This window comes from Oryza glaberrima, chromosome 6 (genome assembly GCF_000147395.1).
Source record: "Oryza glaberrima chromosome 6, OglaRS2, whole genome shotgun sequence".
Lineage (NCBI taxonomy): Eukaryota > Viridiplantae > Streptophyta > Magnoliopsida > Poales > Poaceae > Oryza > Oryza glaberrima.
Genome location: NC_068331.1, coordinates 27,362,842 through 27,380,543, shown reverse-complemented (window position 1 = coordinate 27,380,543; position 17,702 = coordinate 27,362,842). Strand labels below are relative to the sequence as shown.

At 50.4% G+C, this 17,702-nt stretch overlaps 2 protein-coding genes across 2 annotated transcripts; both read left to right on the top strand.

Moving 5' to 3' along the window:
* Positions 1–4,711: 4,711 nt before the first annotated feature.
* Positions 4,712–8,061, top strand: LOC127777733 (tyrosine-sulfated glycopeptide receptor 1-like). Its single transcript, XM_052304353.1, has one exon. It carries the CDS (start codon positions 4,725–4,727, stop codon positions 7,914–7,916), a length of 3,192 nt encoding a protein of 1,063 aa, XP_052160313.1. The 5' UTR covers positions 4,712–4,724; the 3' UTR covers positions 7,917–8,061.
* Positions 8,062–13,867: 5,806 nt separating this feature from the next.
* LOC127778104 (tyrosine-sulfated glycopeptide receptor 1-like) lies at positions 13,868–17,359 on the top strand. The gene has a single exon (XM_052304761.1). It carries the CDS (start codon positions 13,900–13,902, stop codon positions 17,128–17,130), a length of 3,231 nt encoding a protein of 1,076 aa, XP_052160721.1. The 5' UTR covers positions 13,868–13,899; the 3' UTR covers positions 17,131–17,359.
* Positions 17,360–17,702: the final 343 nt, after the last annotated feature.

The window sequence follows — 17,702 nt, the reverse complement described above, 5'->3', positions numbered from 1 at the left end:
AAGAAGCATCGCCAAACATTAAAAAAAAAAATTCTCCAATCTGAATATCTGATACTGATCGATGAACAGTTGTAGAACTAGGCTGCTAATCACCTGTTTTTCCTATGCTGAAATTGGAAGCAGGAGGAACAGGCAGCATGTGAGGTTGTATTCTCAATTAATTGCACTGGCCCATAATTAATGCTACGAGGATTAATACCACCATGTAAACTTAAGTGAGGAGATCTTAATTTAAATAAGAAGCTACTAGAGAGCCCCTATCGACCGGTTGAGGTGATGGTAGGATTGTCACACGCGTGTGCGCACACGCCTAGACGAGGCAGGCGGCTGCTGCCTCTCTCTCTCTATTCTGTAACAGACAAGAATTGAATCAATGTTAATTCGATTAATCAATTCTATACCATACGAGAATTGAATCGACGTTAATTTGGTTATTAATCAATTTTGTATTAATGAGTGGATGCATTCCAACGGATTGATTTCGCTGTTAATTACAGAATTGAATCGGATTAATTTCAATTTAATTACTCCTAAACGTGAGATACCCGTTCATCCTCTCACACCGAGCTTCCTCACTGGTTCCTCTCAGTTCTATTCTTGCACTAGCCACTGCTTTCCCTGGTCCTGTTCACCTTGGCACACGGGTAAACGGGACGAGCAGGCCTCTGAAACTTCATCCGCTTGTGTACTTGTATGGGTAGGCGGGCGACCAAGTTTTTGGGTAGCGTTCTCGGGCGCGACTGCTCTGCGTCATCTACGTCAGGCTCTGCTTCCTCTACGTTAACATGTCTGCTGCTGCTGCTACTGGAGGTGGCGAGGGCGCAGGGAGTGGTGGCGTTACTGAAGGAGACGGATCTAGGAGCATCAACACCAATGAAGGCAGTACTGCCTCACCATCCAGTGGAGAACCATTCTCGAGGTATACTTCTATTCTCCCAATTCTACTAGATGTTTCATTGTTTATATTCATCGCAATGTCAGCATAGCGTTATCATGTGAATGTTGATGCTTATATTATAAAAGGCATGCTCATGTTGCTTACATCTAGTACTGTCACTAGACCAAATCCTATTGCGAATGTAATGTTTATTATCTTTTTATTTTAGATTAAAATATGCTGAATTGTGACCATATTTCCAACAGTATCTCTTAGCCTTTTATTTGACCAGGCAACCAGCAGATATCTTGCCTAATTGCATAAAAAATTTAATTCTATGTCTCTGTGTACTTAATTAAAGTTCTTTATTTAGGGAAAACGAGTTACATATATCGTTTGTAGTTAATGGTACCATCTACTCCCTTCGTCCCATAAAAATTGCATTTCTAGCTCCAAGGCTTTGTCCCACAAAAATTATATTTCTAGTCATGTGGGGCACAACCAATTGATTCATCTATATAAGTTTCCTTCCATCCCACTTAATTTGGGCTGCTAATGCTTGTAATTTTATTAAGTATGCTAATTATATGGGTGAATTCTCTCAAACTTCCTTTTAATCATTTGTATATATGGAATGTGTGCATGCAGTGGGTTCATTAAATAAGGTTATTGTGGTCATTTTTCAATCCTACTATTTTGTCCTAAATTAGCTAGAAATGTAATTTTTATGGGACGGAGGTAGTATGTGTACATGCTCTACTAAATCATTTTAAAGGATAACAGACGTAAACACAATTATTGAACCATCTCGTGCAAAATACTCACCTCTTGCAACTTTTCATGAATGAAAATAGAGCATTTTATTCCTGATATATTTCTAAACAAATCTGTTAGCATTTATTTTATTTCCTAAAGCCTCTCCAGTAGGTGTATGTGCTCAGTTATCATGTATAACATCAGATAACATTGTTCTGTTCAACTGTTATTTTTGCATGTGCTTCTGAACTATTCATATCATGCCATGCCAATATTAGTGCCACACTTGTTTTCAAAGCTAAAAATATGTTATTATTAGTTGGTGAAAGATTCATCTATAAATGTGTTGCTCTGATTTTTGAAGTAGCGTTCTCAGAGCTTGTGTAGATCCAATTAGTTCTGACTGTTGTTTTGATGTTCTAAGCTTGTACCAAATGTCTTTGCTCTGTAGGAGATGGATTTAAGCATATATATAACATTTTATTTTGAAATTGATTCGAGTCTGAAGCTCCTTTCAGGTTTGATCAGTTCTTTGGTGAAATTGGTGTCGCCAAAGACGTGTATTTATGTGGTCATGTGTTGCAACGGATTGCTGGTTTCTCTTTCAAATATGGTCTTTCCAAAAATGGCCATACATATTTTTAAACCTTTCTTAAATGCTGGACAGAGGATTGTGATACAAATGGTGATTATTGATGAAACAATAAAAAACCTTAAATTGATATTTATTTATGCATGTAGAAAAATAAGAACCATCTTATAAAGTAGTCAGATCAACTATTACAGATCAACATGGTAATAGTGAACAGATTACTCTTGATTGAGACTTGGGACTTTTATAACTAAAGGCTACTCCTGTTTGTAATAATAAAATTTTAAAAAATGTGGACCTCAAAGGCTCAAACAAGTAAAATATTTTTTAAGTACGAAATGAACTTTTTTAACATGGGTTCCAATTGTATATATATTTACTTAGCACGAACAAATTACTAGTCTGTAGATAGTTAGGATTCTACTTGACATCAAATCTATATGTTAAAAATATATATAAGATCATTAAGAACTGGGAGAGAGGAGGAGGAGAGGACGGTGATGATGACAGGAGGCATACGTATTAACTACGTACGCACGCACGGAGACGGAAATGAGGCTAGGTGGGACATATAATTATCTGGTTTGTTTAACGTCAATCAAATCTAATCCAGCTAATCCAAAGTACGGTCTATAATGTTGGACTCATATATTTAAGTGAAAAAGAAATTCTCGGATAAGAACTGAATATTGCATCCTCATAAGTCAGAACCTGCAGGAAGTCAACCTGGAGGCCTTACTTGGTACAGTTGTACTCCTAGTAGCGTGGCATGGCAACCAGGAATCCACCTGTACGTGCACGTTGCCCGCGTCGGCCGCACAAGGACAGCGCGCGACGTAGCCCGCTTCACTTCGGCACCTCGCCGCGCCACACCACACGGCAGCCACGCGACACCCCGGCGTGGCAGGATTGCGGCCAGGTGCACGCGGCCACGGCGGCGAGAGGAACGGTGGCCGGCCGCGGCTACGCGCGCTGCGGAATACAACGTCCGCTGGAAAAACCGCCCAACAGTTGCCATCACGACTCGACCAGCGAGTTTTTTTTTTTAAAGATAATGGAAGCTTTATTGGGATGAGGTTTTTCATCCCTCAAGGAGATATATCTCCTTTCATTGTTTGCATGTCATTTAAATAGTTATAAAAAAATAGATTTATACAAAATATATCACTCCACAAACATGCTTAACCAAATTCAACTTCTACAAGTTTCAATAAAATTTGTTACAATTTGTAGAAGTTGAATTTAAACTTGCATGTTTGTGGAATGATATATTTCATATTAATCTATGTAGCCAATTTTTTCATATTTTTTATTAGTATTTAGGCGGCATGCACGAAACAAAGGAATATCCCCTCGAGGGATGAAATCACTTTCCCGTTTTATTGATCGTCATTCTGAGAATACTTCTGGTCTCTGCACCACGACAGTGCATACAACCAGCAAACTCCAACACACTAAAAAAAAGAGAAAAAAAATACCAGCGTGCAACATCAAGGCCCTACAACCCGAAGACTAGGTCGCGACCCATATGCCAGGATAAAAAACTCCTTAACCACTTGCTATAAGTGTAGACAAGCTAAAGTGACAGCGAGTGACGTCGACGAATTAACTGAAGCCTTTCTGCTATTTTGTCCACGCCGGATCAAACTTTCACTAAGCAGCTAGGCCATGTTTATTTCAGGGTGAAAAGTTGTTATATGTCACATCGGATATACAGACATATTCAAAGTATTAAACGTAGTTTAATAATAAAACAAAATTACAGATTATGTATGTAAATTGTGAGATGAATTTCTTAAGCCTAATTAATCCATCATTCGCAGATGTTTACTGTAGCAATTGTCAAATCATGACGCAATTAGGCTTAAAAGATTCGTCTCGTAATTTACACATAATCTGTGTAATTAGTTTTTTATGTTTATTTAATACTCCATGTATATATCCAAACATTCGATGTAACAGGGTAAAAAGTTTTTATTTGGAAACTAAACAGGGTCTAACCAGAACAGTAATTAAAGCACAACAAGGTAATGTGCATCTGTGCAACTTGGGGGTCTTAAACTAGTCTTAATTAGCTGCCGTCAACCATAGCCTATTCGTCCTTCTGCAGAAATAGAAATCATGGGGATGTCCTGAAGGTGCTGAAGCATTGCCTAGCTTTTTTAATCTATGGATGTGTTGTGTAGAACTCAAACAAATGATGGATGTGTGTATTGCCACCATACCGATGACACAGTTGACTCGCATTGGTATGAATCTGGATATATCTCTGTCCAGATTCGTTATATTAAAGAAATGTAACACAACTACGAAAATATAAAGTCTTACGATCTTCATGAAGGAGAACACCCCCAGGTGCTCACATCCAGCCAAAACGAAAAACGTATCGTTATATATATATATACAACAGTGAACTCTCCAATCAGATCAACCGCGTTGGACTTGGACAGCGATGCTCGACGTAGTGAACTAGTGATCATGCCACGTAGAGAGCTAGAGATGAGTTGCCACGTCGTCGTTTCGGGAGTTCTTGTGCTGGTTTTGGCCGCCACCATCTGCGGTTGTGCAGCTGCGTGCGTGGAGGTCGAGAGGAAGGCGTTGCTGTCCTTCCTCGCCGACGCCGCGTCGCGGGCAGGAGATGGCATCGTCGGCGAGTGGCAACGGTCGCCGGACTGCTGCACTTGGGACGGCGTGGGGTGCGGCGGCGACGGCGAGGTCACGCGCCTGTCGCTGCCGGGACGTGGGCTCGGCGGGACGATCTCGCCGTCGATTGGCAACCTCACAGCGCTCGTGTATCTCAACCTATCCAGCAACAGCCTCTCCGGCCCTTTCCCCGACGTGCTGTTCTTCCTGCCCAATGTCACCGTCGTCGACGTCAGCAACAACTGCCTCTCCGGCGAGCTACCTAGCGTGGCGACGGGCGCCACTGCCCGCGGCGGCCTCTCGCTGGAGGTGCTCGACGTGTCGAGCAACCTCTTGGCGGGGCAGTTCCCGTCCGCGATCTGGGAGCACACGCCGCGCCTCGTGTCGCTGAATGCCAGCAACAACAGCTTCCATGGCACGATCCCGTCCTTGTGCGTGAGCTGCCCGACTCTCGCCGTTCTTGACCTCTCCGTCAACGTGCTCAGCGGGGTCATCTCCCCCGGGTTCGGCAACTGCTCGCAGCTGCGAGTTTTCAGCGCCGGCCGCAACAACCTCACCGGCGAACTTCCCGGCGACCTCTTCGACGTGAAGCCGCTCCAGCACCTGGAGCTCCCGTTGAACCAGATAGAAGGCCAGCTTGATCACGAGAGCATCGCCAAGCTGACCAACCTGGTCACACTCGATCTGGGCTATAATTTGCTCACCGGCGGATTGCCGGAGTCGATCAGCAAGATGCCGAAGCTGGAGGAGCTCCGGCTCGCCAATAACAACCTCACCGGAACGCTCCCGTCAGCGTTGAGCAACTGGACCAGCCTCCGGTTCATCGACCTCCGGTCGAACAGCTTCGTCGGGGACCTCACGGTCGTTGACTTCTCCGGCCTCGCCAACCTCACCGTCTTCGACGTGGCGTCCAACAACTTCACCGGCACAATCCCGCCAAGCATCTACACCTGCACGGCGATGAAGGCGCTGCGCGTCAGCCGCAACGTCATGGGCGGGCAGGTCTCGCCGGAGATCGGCAACCTGAAAGAGCTCGAATTGTTCTCGTTGACATTTAACTCCTTCGTCAACATCAGCGGCATGTTCTGGAACCTGAAGAGCTGCACGAACCTCACCGCGCTGCTCCTCTCGTACAACTTCTACGGAGAGGCGCTGCCAGACGCCGGCTGGGTCGGCGACCACATCAGAAAAGTTCGGGTAATTGTGTTGGAGAAGAGCGCTCTGACGGGCGCGATCCCGTCATGGCTGTCGAAGCTGCAGGACCTCAACATCTTGAATCTCTCCGGCAACCGCCTCACCGGCCCGATCCCGAGCTGGCTCGGCGCCATGCCGAAGCTGTACTACGTCGACCTCTCCGGGAACCTCCTGTCCGGGGTGATACCGCTGTCGCTGATGGAGATGCGGCTACTGACATCGGAGCAGGCCATGGCAGAGTACAATCCAGGCCATCTCATACTCACATTCGCTCTTAATCCGGACAACGGAGAGGCGAACCGGCATGGCCGCGGGTACTACCAGCTGTCGGGCGTCGCCGTGACGCTCAACTTCAGCGAGAACGCCATCACCGGCACGATCTCCCCGGAGGTCGGCAAGCTGAAGACGCTGCAAATGCTCGACGTCAGTTACAACAACCTCTCCGGCGACATCCCGACCGAGCTGACCAGCCTTGCCAGGTTGCAGGTCCTCGACTTGAGCTGGAACCTCCTGACAGGGACGATCCCTTCTGCGCTCAACAAGCTAAACTTCCTCGCCGTCTTCAACGTCGCACACAACGACCTCGAGGGGCCGATCCCCACGGGCGGCCAGTTCGACGCGTTCCCGCCGAAGAGCTTCATGGGGAACGCGAAGCTTTGCGGCCGGGCGATCTCTGTGCCTTGTGGCAACATGAACGGCGCGACGAGAGGCAATGATCCGATCAAGCACGTCGGGAAGAGGGTCATCATCGCCATCGTTCTTGGAGTTTGCTTTGGCCTCGTTGCTCTCGTCGTCTTCCTCGGATGCGTTGTGATCACCGTCAGAAAATTGATGTCCAATGCAGCTGTCCGTGACGGCGGCAAAGGCGTGGACGTGTCCCTGTTCGACTCCATGTCGGAGCTGTACGGCGACTGCTCCAAAGACACGATCCTGTTCATGTCGGAGGCCGCCGGTGAGACGGCGAAGAGCTTGACCTTCCTGGACATCCTGAAGGCGACCAACAACTTCAGCCCGGAGAGAATCATCGGGTCGGGCGGCTATGGCCTGGTGTTCCTGGCCGAGCTGGAGGATGGCACCCGGCTCGCCGTGAAGAAGCTCAACGGCGACATGTGCCTGGTGGAGCGGGAGTTCCAGGCGGAGGTGGAGGCGCTGTCCGCGACGCGCCACGAGAACCTTGTCCCTCTCCTGGGCTTCTACATCCGCGGGCAGCTGCGGCTGCTGATCTACCCGTACATGGCGAACGGCAGCCTCCACGACTGGCTGCACGAGAGCCATGCCGGCGATGGCGCGCCGCAGCAGCTGGACTGGCGCGCCAGGCTCAGCATCGCGCGCGGCGCCAGCCGCGGCGTGCTCTATATCCACGACCAGTGCAAGCCACAGATCGTGCACCGCGACATCAAGTCGAGCAACATCCTCCTCGACGAGGCCGGCGAGGCCCGCGTCGCCGACTTCGGGCTGGCGCGCCTCATCCTCCCCGACCGGACGCACGTCACGACGGAGCTGGTCGGCACGCTGGGGTACATCCCGCCGGAGTACGGCCAGGCGTGGGTGGCGACGCGGCGCGGCGACGTGTACAGCTTCGGCGTCGTGTTGCTGGAGCTACTGACGGGGAGACGGCCCTTCGAGGTTCTTCGGCACGGGCAGCAGCTGGAGCTCGTCCAGTGGGTGCTCCAGATGAGGTCGCAGGGGAGGCACGGCGAGGTGCTCGACCAGCGGCTGAGGGGCAATCGCGACGAGGCACAGATGCTGTACGTGCTCGACCTCGCATGCCTCTGCGTCGACTCGACGCCGTTGAGCCGGCCGGTGATACAGGATATTGTCAGTTGGCTCGACAACGTCCAATTCATCGGCTGATCAGACTAAAGCTCTGGAACGATCCAAATCAATTGAGATGGAAAGTATGTGGAAATATAATTTTTTAGTAAATTCGATGTACAAATCTTTAATGTACAGGAATATTATACCAAGAAAGTCAATAATATGGAAGGTAAGAATTCCGACTAAGATTTAAGATTTTCTTGTGGCAATATTAAGAAAGGAGCGATTCTAATAAAGGACAATTTGGTCAAAAGAAGATGTGCTATGGCGAAGAAACAATCTACCATCTCTTCTTTGAGTGCCAGGTTGCTCGCTTAATGTGGAATGCCTTGTATGTAATGCTAGATATCCAATAGCCATCGTCTATCGCTAATCTCTTGGATGGTTGGCCGAGTGGCTTAGTATCTAGGTTGAGAGACCGGCTTTTTTGGATATCGGCGATGTGTTGGGCAATTTGGTTATCTAGGAATTATGTCATCTTTAATGGCTTAAAAACTAACTCTGTGATGTAGGTTATTTTTAGGGGGGACGCATTGGGCTCGTCAGTGGTCCTTGCTACTTGAGGAGAACAGAGAGGTTGTGAGAAGTGGGTGCAAAAAAATTGAAAGTCAAAATGATAGAGTTATTTACTAAGGCAGGGTGGAACTTGGAGGGAAGGTTAGAAGTTTGAGATTTGCTAAGGTCCAACTAAAAATATCTCGAGGTACCGGTACCAAATCATTTCTGATCGTTAGATTTAACAATGCCCATCTTATCCAGTTAGATCCAACGATCGGAAACAATTTGGTATCGTGAGGTACCTCGATGTACTTTTTGCTGGAACAAATCTCTAGAAGTCTAAGAGCTTGTTTTCTCTCTTTTGTAGCTGCTAGATATTGTTCGGAGGTCTAGTGTCTAGTTTTTATGTTTTATGTTTTGTTGTTTGGAATCTGTATTGCGAGCTTAAATGCTCAGACTATATAATTTTGTGGTTGCGTATATTCTACGGGATGGATGAAGAGGCCAGGTTTTTTCAAATCCATTATTAAAAAAAAATCGGCTGATCAGACGTCTGAATGTGTCTGATCCAATGCCAAACCTGTCGGATTGTTCAGCCAAAATGGAGCATTTCTGTATGCTGCGCAGGTGGAAATATGAAAAAATGACTGTAATCTGAACAGTGGAAAATTACGTATTGGTGCCTTGGTGGAGCAGTGGGTTGCTTAACCATCATTAAAATGGACTACAGAATGGCAGTTCAAGGTTAATGGACCCCAAATTTTCAGAACTTAGAACACCTTCTCTCTCTCTCTCTGCGCGACACGAAGCAGCAGCAAGCACGTCCATCTGTCTCGGCCTGTGAAACACGTCGAAACCTTCTCTGGGCCCATTTTAAGGCCTTGTTTGTGTTGACATGGGCCCGTCGAACACATGCTTTTGTCCGTTCGCGGATGGAAAAGGTACACCCAATCTCTTTTCCCTCCTCTCCTTTCTTCCTCCTCCTCCTCTCTCTCTCACTTTTCTCCTCTATGGGCAAGCGCAGGGGCGGACCTAGCCCAAAAATCAAGTGGGGGCATCTTATTAGAACTGATAGTGTGCTCAAAATTTTTTACTTAATTACACATTAGTAATACACTAAATATCCACTCCACATACTGTGGATCCGCCCCTGGGCAAGCGGCAAGCCGGCCGGCTGGTGGGGGAGGAGGTCGCCGGGGTGAGACGGGAGAGGAGGAGGTCCGGCGGCCGGCGACGCTGTGACGCCGGAGCGACGGCGCAACCCTCGTCAAAGCGACTCCTGCAGTGGCCGAAATTGACTGCCTTGACACGGACGCCCATGTCCACGCACGCCACATGCGACCTCGAGGCAGAGCTCTTGCATGGCGATGGAGAGGAGGCTGCCTCCTTCTTGATGAAGGAGAACATGCCGCCGATGGCCTCGCGATGGTATGCATCGCCGCCTCGTCGTGCTCCTTGCCAAAGACAAACGTGTGGACCAGCAGCAGATGGAGCGAGATGGAGGCGGCGAGGGGAGGAGCTGTGCGCGGGCGGCAGGGGAGGAGTGGCGCGCGGGCTAGGGGGAGGGGGGGAGGAGCTGAGCGTGGGCGGCGAGCGTCTGGGGAGAAGCTCAGACGCCCCTCCCACGATGACATCGTCATCCACTACTCCGTCGCGACCGTCTCCCCAGGCATCATGTTCATCGAGGCCGAGTACGACGACAACTCAGCTAGCACCGTGGACATTTGTCGCCTCACCGGCAACAACGACGAGCACCACGCGGAGGCCTTCAAGCGGCTCGTCCCGCCCGCCGCGTAGCTCCTCCCTCGGCAGCCTGCACCCAGTTGCTCCCCCGCCGCCCACGCCGCTCCTCCCCCGCCACCCGCACAGCTCATCCTATCGATGCCACCGCCCCCGCCCCCACACCCCAAACGCAGCGATCTCTGTCCCTCGATGCCACTCTGACCTCCGACTCCTGACGACGCCCTAAAAACATCCACGCCGCATCGCTGCCAAGCCCCACGACGAGGGTTCTCGGCTCCAGACGACCGCCCACGCCACCACAGTCCTCGCCACCAAAAGCAGCGATCTCCGTCCCTCGCGCTGCCCCAACCTCCCACTCCCGATGAAGCCCCACCACCACCCGCCGCCACCCTCGCTGCAAACGCGGCGACCTCCGACTCCCGACGATACCCTGAGCTCCTCGACGTCACACCATTGCCTAGGCCTCCGACCAAGGCCCTCACCGTCAAACGCCTCCGGTCTCCCCTAGCAGTTGCATGTCTTCGTCCCGAACTCCGACCTCGGAGCGGCGGCCTGCTCCTGTGTCGCAGCCGCAGCCGCCTCGTCGTTCGCCGCCAGACCGGCCTCCTCCTTTCCCGCCTCGCCCCGGCGACCTCGTCCTCCACTCGGTGGCCAGCTTGCCGCTTGCCCAGAGAGGAGAAAAGTGTGTGAGAGAGAGAGAGAGGAGGAGGAAGGGAGAGAAGGGGAAAGAGGTAGGGTGATGACGTGGCATCCTGACAGGTGGGGCCCACATGGGTCCCACGCTAACTCAACCGCCACGTCAGATAAAACCAGGGTCAAAACCACCGAAGAACCTAAAATGAACGGTCTTATAAGTTAAGGATGTCAGATATCTGGTTTTGTGGTTGAGGTACCTTCTGTGTACTTTTTCCGTTCGCGGATACGTCGCTTGTGTCCTGCATGCATGTGCACTCGAGCGGGATATCGAGTCCGACACAAACGATCCAGTTAGCCGATGGCGCGTCCCTCGGTCGTATATATGCTCCCACGTCGGCCTTGAAGCTAACTCCTGCCCATGCGTTGCAATTGAAAGCACAAATGCATGAGATGTGTCTCGTACACACCAGCATCGATCGCGCATCTGACTCGAGTGTTGGTCGTCCGTGCGTTCGCCGGTGTAATTCCACATCCTCACCGCTTCCATTTTTGGGACCTACACATCGATCGAGAACATGTTTTCTTCATCGACCTGATTCACCTTATACGAAGTCGTTTCCCCGATGATATGGACAATGCTAACGTACCTCGAGCCACCACCCGCTAAGCACACGGTGCACACGTGAGCCAGCGTGCCGTCGTTACCGGTGCCGTCATAGAGCGGAAGCGCCTAGGAGATCCATAAAAAAAACAGTATATATAAAAATTCAAAAAAAATAAAAAAAAAGAAGATTAGGAGAAGAGTCTAGAGTCCATATAGTAATACAATTTATAAATAAATGAAATTCGGATATAGTAATATAATTTTAGAAATAATTGAAATTCAAAATTATGAAATAAGGAATATTGGAAGAAGAGGGAATTAAAAAAGGAATATTGAAAGAAGAGTATTGAATCCATATAGTAGTACAATTTAGAAATAATTGAAATTCGAAATTAAGAAATAAGGAAAATTGAAAGAAGAGTCTGAAGTCCATATAGGAATATAATTTAAAAATAACTGAAATTCAGAATTTAAAAAAGAAATATTGAAAGAGTAATCTAGCATCAGGAATACAATATAGAATTATCTAAAATTCAGGATTTAAAAATAAAAAATATTGGAAAAAGAGTTTAGAGTCCATAAGGAAATAAAATTTATAAATAACGAAAGTTTAGAATAAAAAATATGAAATATTGGAGTAGTTTAGAGTTTATATAGGAATACAATTAAAATTCAAAATTTAAATATAATTAACAAATCATGTATATAAAACAAAATATGAATATTACACATTGGTTACTTTGGTTAAGTAAATAGTATAGAATTTAAAATTATATTGCTATTTTAATATATGCTAATAATAAAATGTGAAAATATAAATGTTATTATGTGAGGAAAAAATATAGTGATATTACTCCACACATCTTGTTTGTAGAATTTTTTTAGTGTTATTGTCATTCTTCTCCCTACGCCTGCTTTGTGGATGCTGCTTGCGCGCCACCTGTTTTGTGTACCAAATCGTTTATTAATTATGCTCCTTCTGGCACACATGGCACAATAAAACAACACAAATTTGACTATGAGTAGCTTTAGTATATTCAAAACTAAATTTGTTTATTTTGCTTCTCTTTCTGTAGGTCGGCTTTGAACATTAAATTTTGCAAGATGGTAGGTGCCTACTATATAAAATGCTGCTAATTCTTCCTACAGTTTCTTATGACGGTTTTCTTAATTGATGATCGAGGTTAAAAAAAAATTCCCGAATAAGAATTGAATATTGCATCCTCAGAAGTCAGAACCAGGAAGTCAATCTGGAGGCCTTACTTTGTACTCCTAGTAGCTTGAATCGCCTGGCATTGCAACCAGGAATCCACCTGTTCCACGTTGCCCGCGTCGGCCGCAGGAGCCGCGCGCGCTGCGGAATACAACATCCGCTGAAAAACAGCCGAACAGTTGCCATCACGAGTCGCCCAGCGAGTGACGTCGACGAATATTAACTGGAGATTTTCTGCTATTTCGTCCACGCCGGATCAAACTTTCACTTAAGCAACTAACCAAAACATTAAAGCTAGTGGTAATGTGCATTTGTGCAACTTGGGGGGGGGGGGGGGGTCTTAAACTAGTCGTAATTAGCTGCCCTCTCCACAAGTCAATCCACTCTTCCTTCGGTTTGTATTTCAGCAGTGCTGCTGGACAGCTGATCTTTCCCAGAAGTGTGGCATCAATAGCCACTCTGCCTATCCTTTTTGCGCTCAGGAGCTTAAGACGCGAACCACATCCTACTCGACTGTGTGTTCGCTCGATAGACCTGGCACCGTGTGTTGTCGCCCCTTGGCTGGACTGCCCTCTCCTCCTCCATGGCATTTCGCTTCAAGATTAGTGACCGTCTTCTAGGGCTTGCTTACCTGAGCACCTTTGCTCCGGTTTTGACTACTTGGTCCTCCTGGTCTCTTGGCGGTTGCGGGAGGAGTGAAACTCCAGGGTTTTCGACTTGACACTCTGCTCGGTCTCTGTGGTTTTAGAGTCCATCAATTTGGAAGGCCGTCTGTGGTCTTCCGTAGGCATTGCCGCTTTTGGGGGTTTGCTGAGAGTGTAGGGTGGCTCTGCCTCCTCCCTCTTGTTGTCCTGGAGTAGCCTTTTTTCACAATAGTTTTTCCATTCTTTTCCTTTTGGTTTTTCTTTCTTCCCCCCGGCATATGCATGTCTGACCGATTGCGTTGTGTAACAAAAACTTTTTTTCTTCTAATATATTGCTGGGCAATCCTTTTGCATGTTTGCGAAAAAAAAGTCAACCCGCAGGCTATGTGTCCTTTTCCAGATATAGAAATCATAATATGGGGATGTACTGAAGCATCGCCTAGCTTTTTAATCTATGGATGTGTTGTATACTTGTATAGAAACTCAAACACATGATGGATGTGTGCCACCATGCTGATGGCACAGTTGACTCGCATTACAAAATGCAGTTCAGTACAGTTTACCGTCAGATAAACGTATCGTCATATACAACAGTAGAACTCTCCAATCAGATCAACCGCGGTGGACTTGGACCGCGATGCTCGCCGTAGTGATCATCATGCCACGATAGAGAGTAAGGAGATGGGTTGCCACCAGGTCGTCGTTACGGGAGTTCTTGTGCTGGTTTTGGCCGCCTCCGTCAGCGATCGTGCAGCTGCGTGCGTCGAGGCCGAGAGGGAGGCGTTGCTGTCCTTCCTCGCCGAGGCCGCGCCGCCGGCAGGCGATGGCATCGTCGGCGAGTGGCAACGGTCGCCAGACTGCTGCACGTGGGACGGCGTGGGGTGCGGCGACGACGGCGAGATCACGCGTCTGTCGCTGCCGGGGCGTGGGCTCGGCGGGACGATCTCGCCGTCGATCGGCAACCTCACCGCGCTCGTGTATCTCAACCTATCCGGCAACGACCTCTCCGGCCCTTTCCCCGACGTGCTGTTCTTCCTGCCCAATGTCACCATTGTTGACGTCAGCTACAACTGCATCTCCGACGAGCTACCTGACATGCTGCCGCCGCCGGCGGCGGACATTGTCCATGGTGTCCTCTCGCTTCAGGTGCTCGACGTGTCGAGCAATCTCTTGGCGGGGCAGTTCCCGTCCGCGATCTGGGAGCACACGCCGCGCCTCGTGTCGCTGAATGCCAGCAACAACAGCTTTCGTGGCACGATCCCGTCCTTGTGCGTGAGCTGCCCGGCGCTCGCCGTTCTTGACCTCTCCGTCAACATGCTCACCGGGGCTATCTCCCCCGGGTTCGGCAACTGCTCGCAGCTGCGCGTTCTCAGCGCCGGCCGCAACAACCTCACCGGCGAGCTCCCCGGCGACATCTTCGACGTGAAGTCGCTGCAACATCTCCATCTCCCGTCTAATCAGATTGAAGGCCGGCTTGATCATCCGGAGTGCATCGCGAAGCTGACCAATCTTGTTACGCTTGATCTGAGCTATAATCTGCTCGCCGGCGAACTGCCGGAGTCGATCAGCCAGATCACGAAGCTGGAAGAGCTCCGACTCATTCATAACAACCTCACCGGAAAACTCCCACCGGCATTGAGCAACTGGACCAGCCTCCGGTGCATCGACCTCCGGTCGAACAGGTTCACCGGCGACCTCACGGGCATTGACTTCTCCGGCCTCGACAACCTCACCATCTTCGACGTGGACTCCAACAACTTCACCGGCACCATCCCGCCGAGCATCTACTCCTGCACGGCGATGAAGGCGCTGCGCGTCAGCCACAACCTCATCGGCGGGCAAGTCGCGCCGGAGATCAGCAACCTGAAAGAGCTCCAATTCTTGTCGCTGACCATCAACTCCTTCGTCAACATCAGCGGCATGTTCTGGAATCTCAAGGGCTGCACGAGCCTCACCGCGCTGCTCGTGTCCTACAACTTCTACGGCGAGGCGCTGCCGGACGCCGGCTGGGTCGGCGACCACATCAAGAGCGTCCGGGTGATTGTGATGGAGAACTGCGCGCTGACGGGCACGATCCCGTCGTGGCTGTCGAAGCTGCAAGACCTCAACATCCTGAATCTCTCCGGCAATCGCCTCACCGGGCCGATCCCGAGCTGGCTCGGCGGCATGTCGAAGCTGTACTACCTGGACCTGTCCGGCAACCTCCTGTCCGGGGAGATACCACCGTCGTTGAAGGAGATACGGTTGCTGACGTCCGAGCAGGCCATGGCAGAGTTCAATTCAGGCCATCTCCCGCTCATGTTCTCCGTGAAGCCGGACAGGCGAGCCGCGGATCGGCAGGGCCGCGGGTACTACCAGCTGTCGGGCGTTGCCGCAACGCTCAACTTGAGCGACAACGGCATCACCGGCACGATCTCGCCGGAAGTCGGGAAGCTGAAGACGCTCCAAGTGCTCGACGTCAGTTACAACAACCTCTCCGGCGGCATCCCGCCGGAGCTGAGCAACCTCACCAAGCTGCAGATTCTTGACTTGCGATGGAACCACCTGACCGGGACGATCCCTCCTTCGCTCAACGAGCTCAACTTCCTCGCCATCTTCAACGTCGCGTACAACGACCTCGAGGGGCCGATCCCGACCGGCGGCCAGTTCGACGCGTTCCCGCCAAGAAGCTTCAAGGGGAATCCGAAGCTCTGTGGTCTGGTGATTTCTGTCCCATGTAGCAACAAATTCGAGGCTAGGTACCATACTTCGTCCAAGGTCGTGGGGAAGAAGGTCCTGATCGCCATCGTTCTTGGAGTTTCATTTGGTCTGGTCATTCTCATCGTCTCCCTCGGATGCCTTGTGATTGCCGTCAGAAGAGTCATGTCTAATGGAGCGGTTCATGATGGCGGGAGAGGCGTGGGTGCCTCACTGTTCGACTCCATGTCGTCGGAGCTGTACAATGATAATGATAGCTCCAAGGACACGATCTTTTTCATGTCGGAGGTCGCCGGCGAGGCGGCGAAGGCCGTGACGTTCGTCGACGTTCTGAAGGCGACCAACAACTTCAGCCCGGCGAACATCATCGGCTCGGGCGGGTACGGCCTGGTGTTCCTCGCCGAGATGGAGGACGGCGCCCGGCTCGCCGTGAAGAAGCTGAACGGCGACATGTGCCTGGTGGAGCGGGAGTTCCAGGCGGAGGTGGAGGCGCTGTCTGCGACGCGCCACGAGAACCTCGTCCCGCTCCTGGGCTTCTGCATCCGCGGGCGGCTGCGGCTGCTCATCTACCCGTACATGGCGAACGGCAGCCTCGAGGACTGGCTGCACGAGCGCCACGCCGGTGGTGGCGCCCCGCAGCAGCTGGACTGGCGCGCCAGGCTCAACATCGCGCGCGGCGCCAGCCGCGGCGTCCTCCACATCCACGAGCGCTGCAAGCCCCACATCGTGCACCGCGACATCAAGTCGAGCAACATCCTCCTCGACGAGGCCGGCGAGGCCCGCGTCGCCGACTTCGGGCTGGCGCGCCTCATCCTCCCCGACCGGACGCACGTCACGACGGAGCTGGTCGGCACGCCGGGGTACATCCCGCCGGAGTACGGCCAGGCGTGGGTGGCGACGCTGCGCGGCGACATCTACAGCTTCGGCGTCGTGTTGCTGGAGCTGCTCACGGGGAGGCGGCCCGTGGAGACATTGCCGCCGCCGCAGGGGCAGCAGTGGGAGCTCGTCCGGTGGGTGATGCAGATGCGGTCGCAAGGGAGGCACGCCGAGGTGCTCGACCCGCGGCTGAGGGGCAATGGCGACGAGGCACAGATGCTGAACATGCTCGACCTCGCATGCCTCTGCGTCGACTCGACGCCGTTCAGCCGGCCGGAGATACAGGATGTGGTCAGATGGCTCGACAACGTCGACACCATTGGCAGAGCAGACTTCTGATCAGGCTCTCCGAAACGGGGCATTCTGTTCGCTGCGCAGGTGTCACAATGAAATTATTGACAGTAATCTGAACACTGGAAATCACGTGTTGCTGGAGGCCTGGAGCAGCGAGTTGCTTAACCATCCTGTAGAATGGCACTCTCAAAGTGTTCCAAATTTCAGATCCAGAAACTTCTGTGAGACTAAGCAGCAGGTACATCTGTCTCGGCCCGTAAAACACGTCGGCCCATTTCAGATGGATGCAGACAGGGGAGTTCTGGACTTCTGAGAAATGCAAGATCCTACCTCACTGGTGTGTAAGATTCATCTAAATTACTACTTCATTTTAGTTGCTACCAGTGTGCTCCATTCATGTGCAAACACAAAACAACTTGTAAATTCCCATGCATGCAAAGCGCCACCGTTGTTTGGGCCAACACACAAGGCCTGCAATGTATTCTTTGAAATGGTATGAGTAGTTCGGTAACACAAAAAGGTCAAAAACACAATTAGCACAAATGGTATGTAAATTCCCATGTATTGTACCTCCAGTGAATCCTCCATAATACGGCTCGCCTTACCTACAAAATTTT

Excerpts from the sequence above, each read along its gene's own strand:
- LOC127777733 (XM_052304353.1), top strand. The coding sequence starts at position 4,725 with ATGAGTTGCCACGTCGTCGTTTCGGGAGTTCTTGTGCTGGTTTTGGCC.
- LOC127778104 (XM_052304761.1), top strand. The coding sequence starts at position 13,900 with ATGGGTTGCCACCAGGTCGTCGTTACGGGAGTTCTTGTGCTGGTTTTG.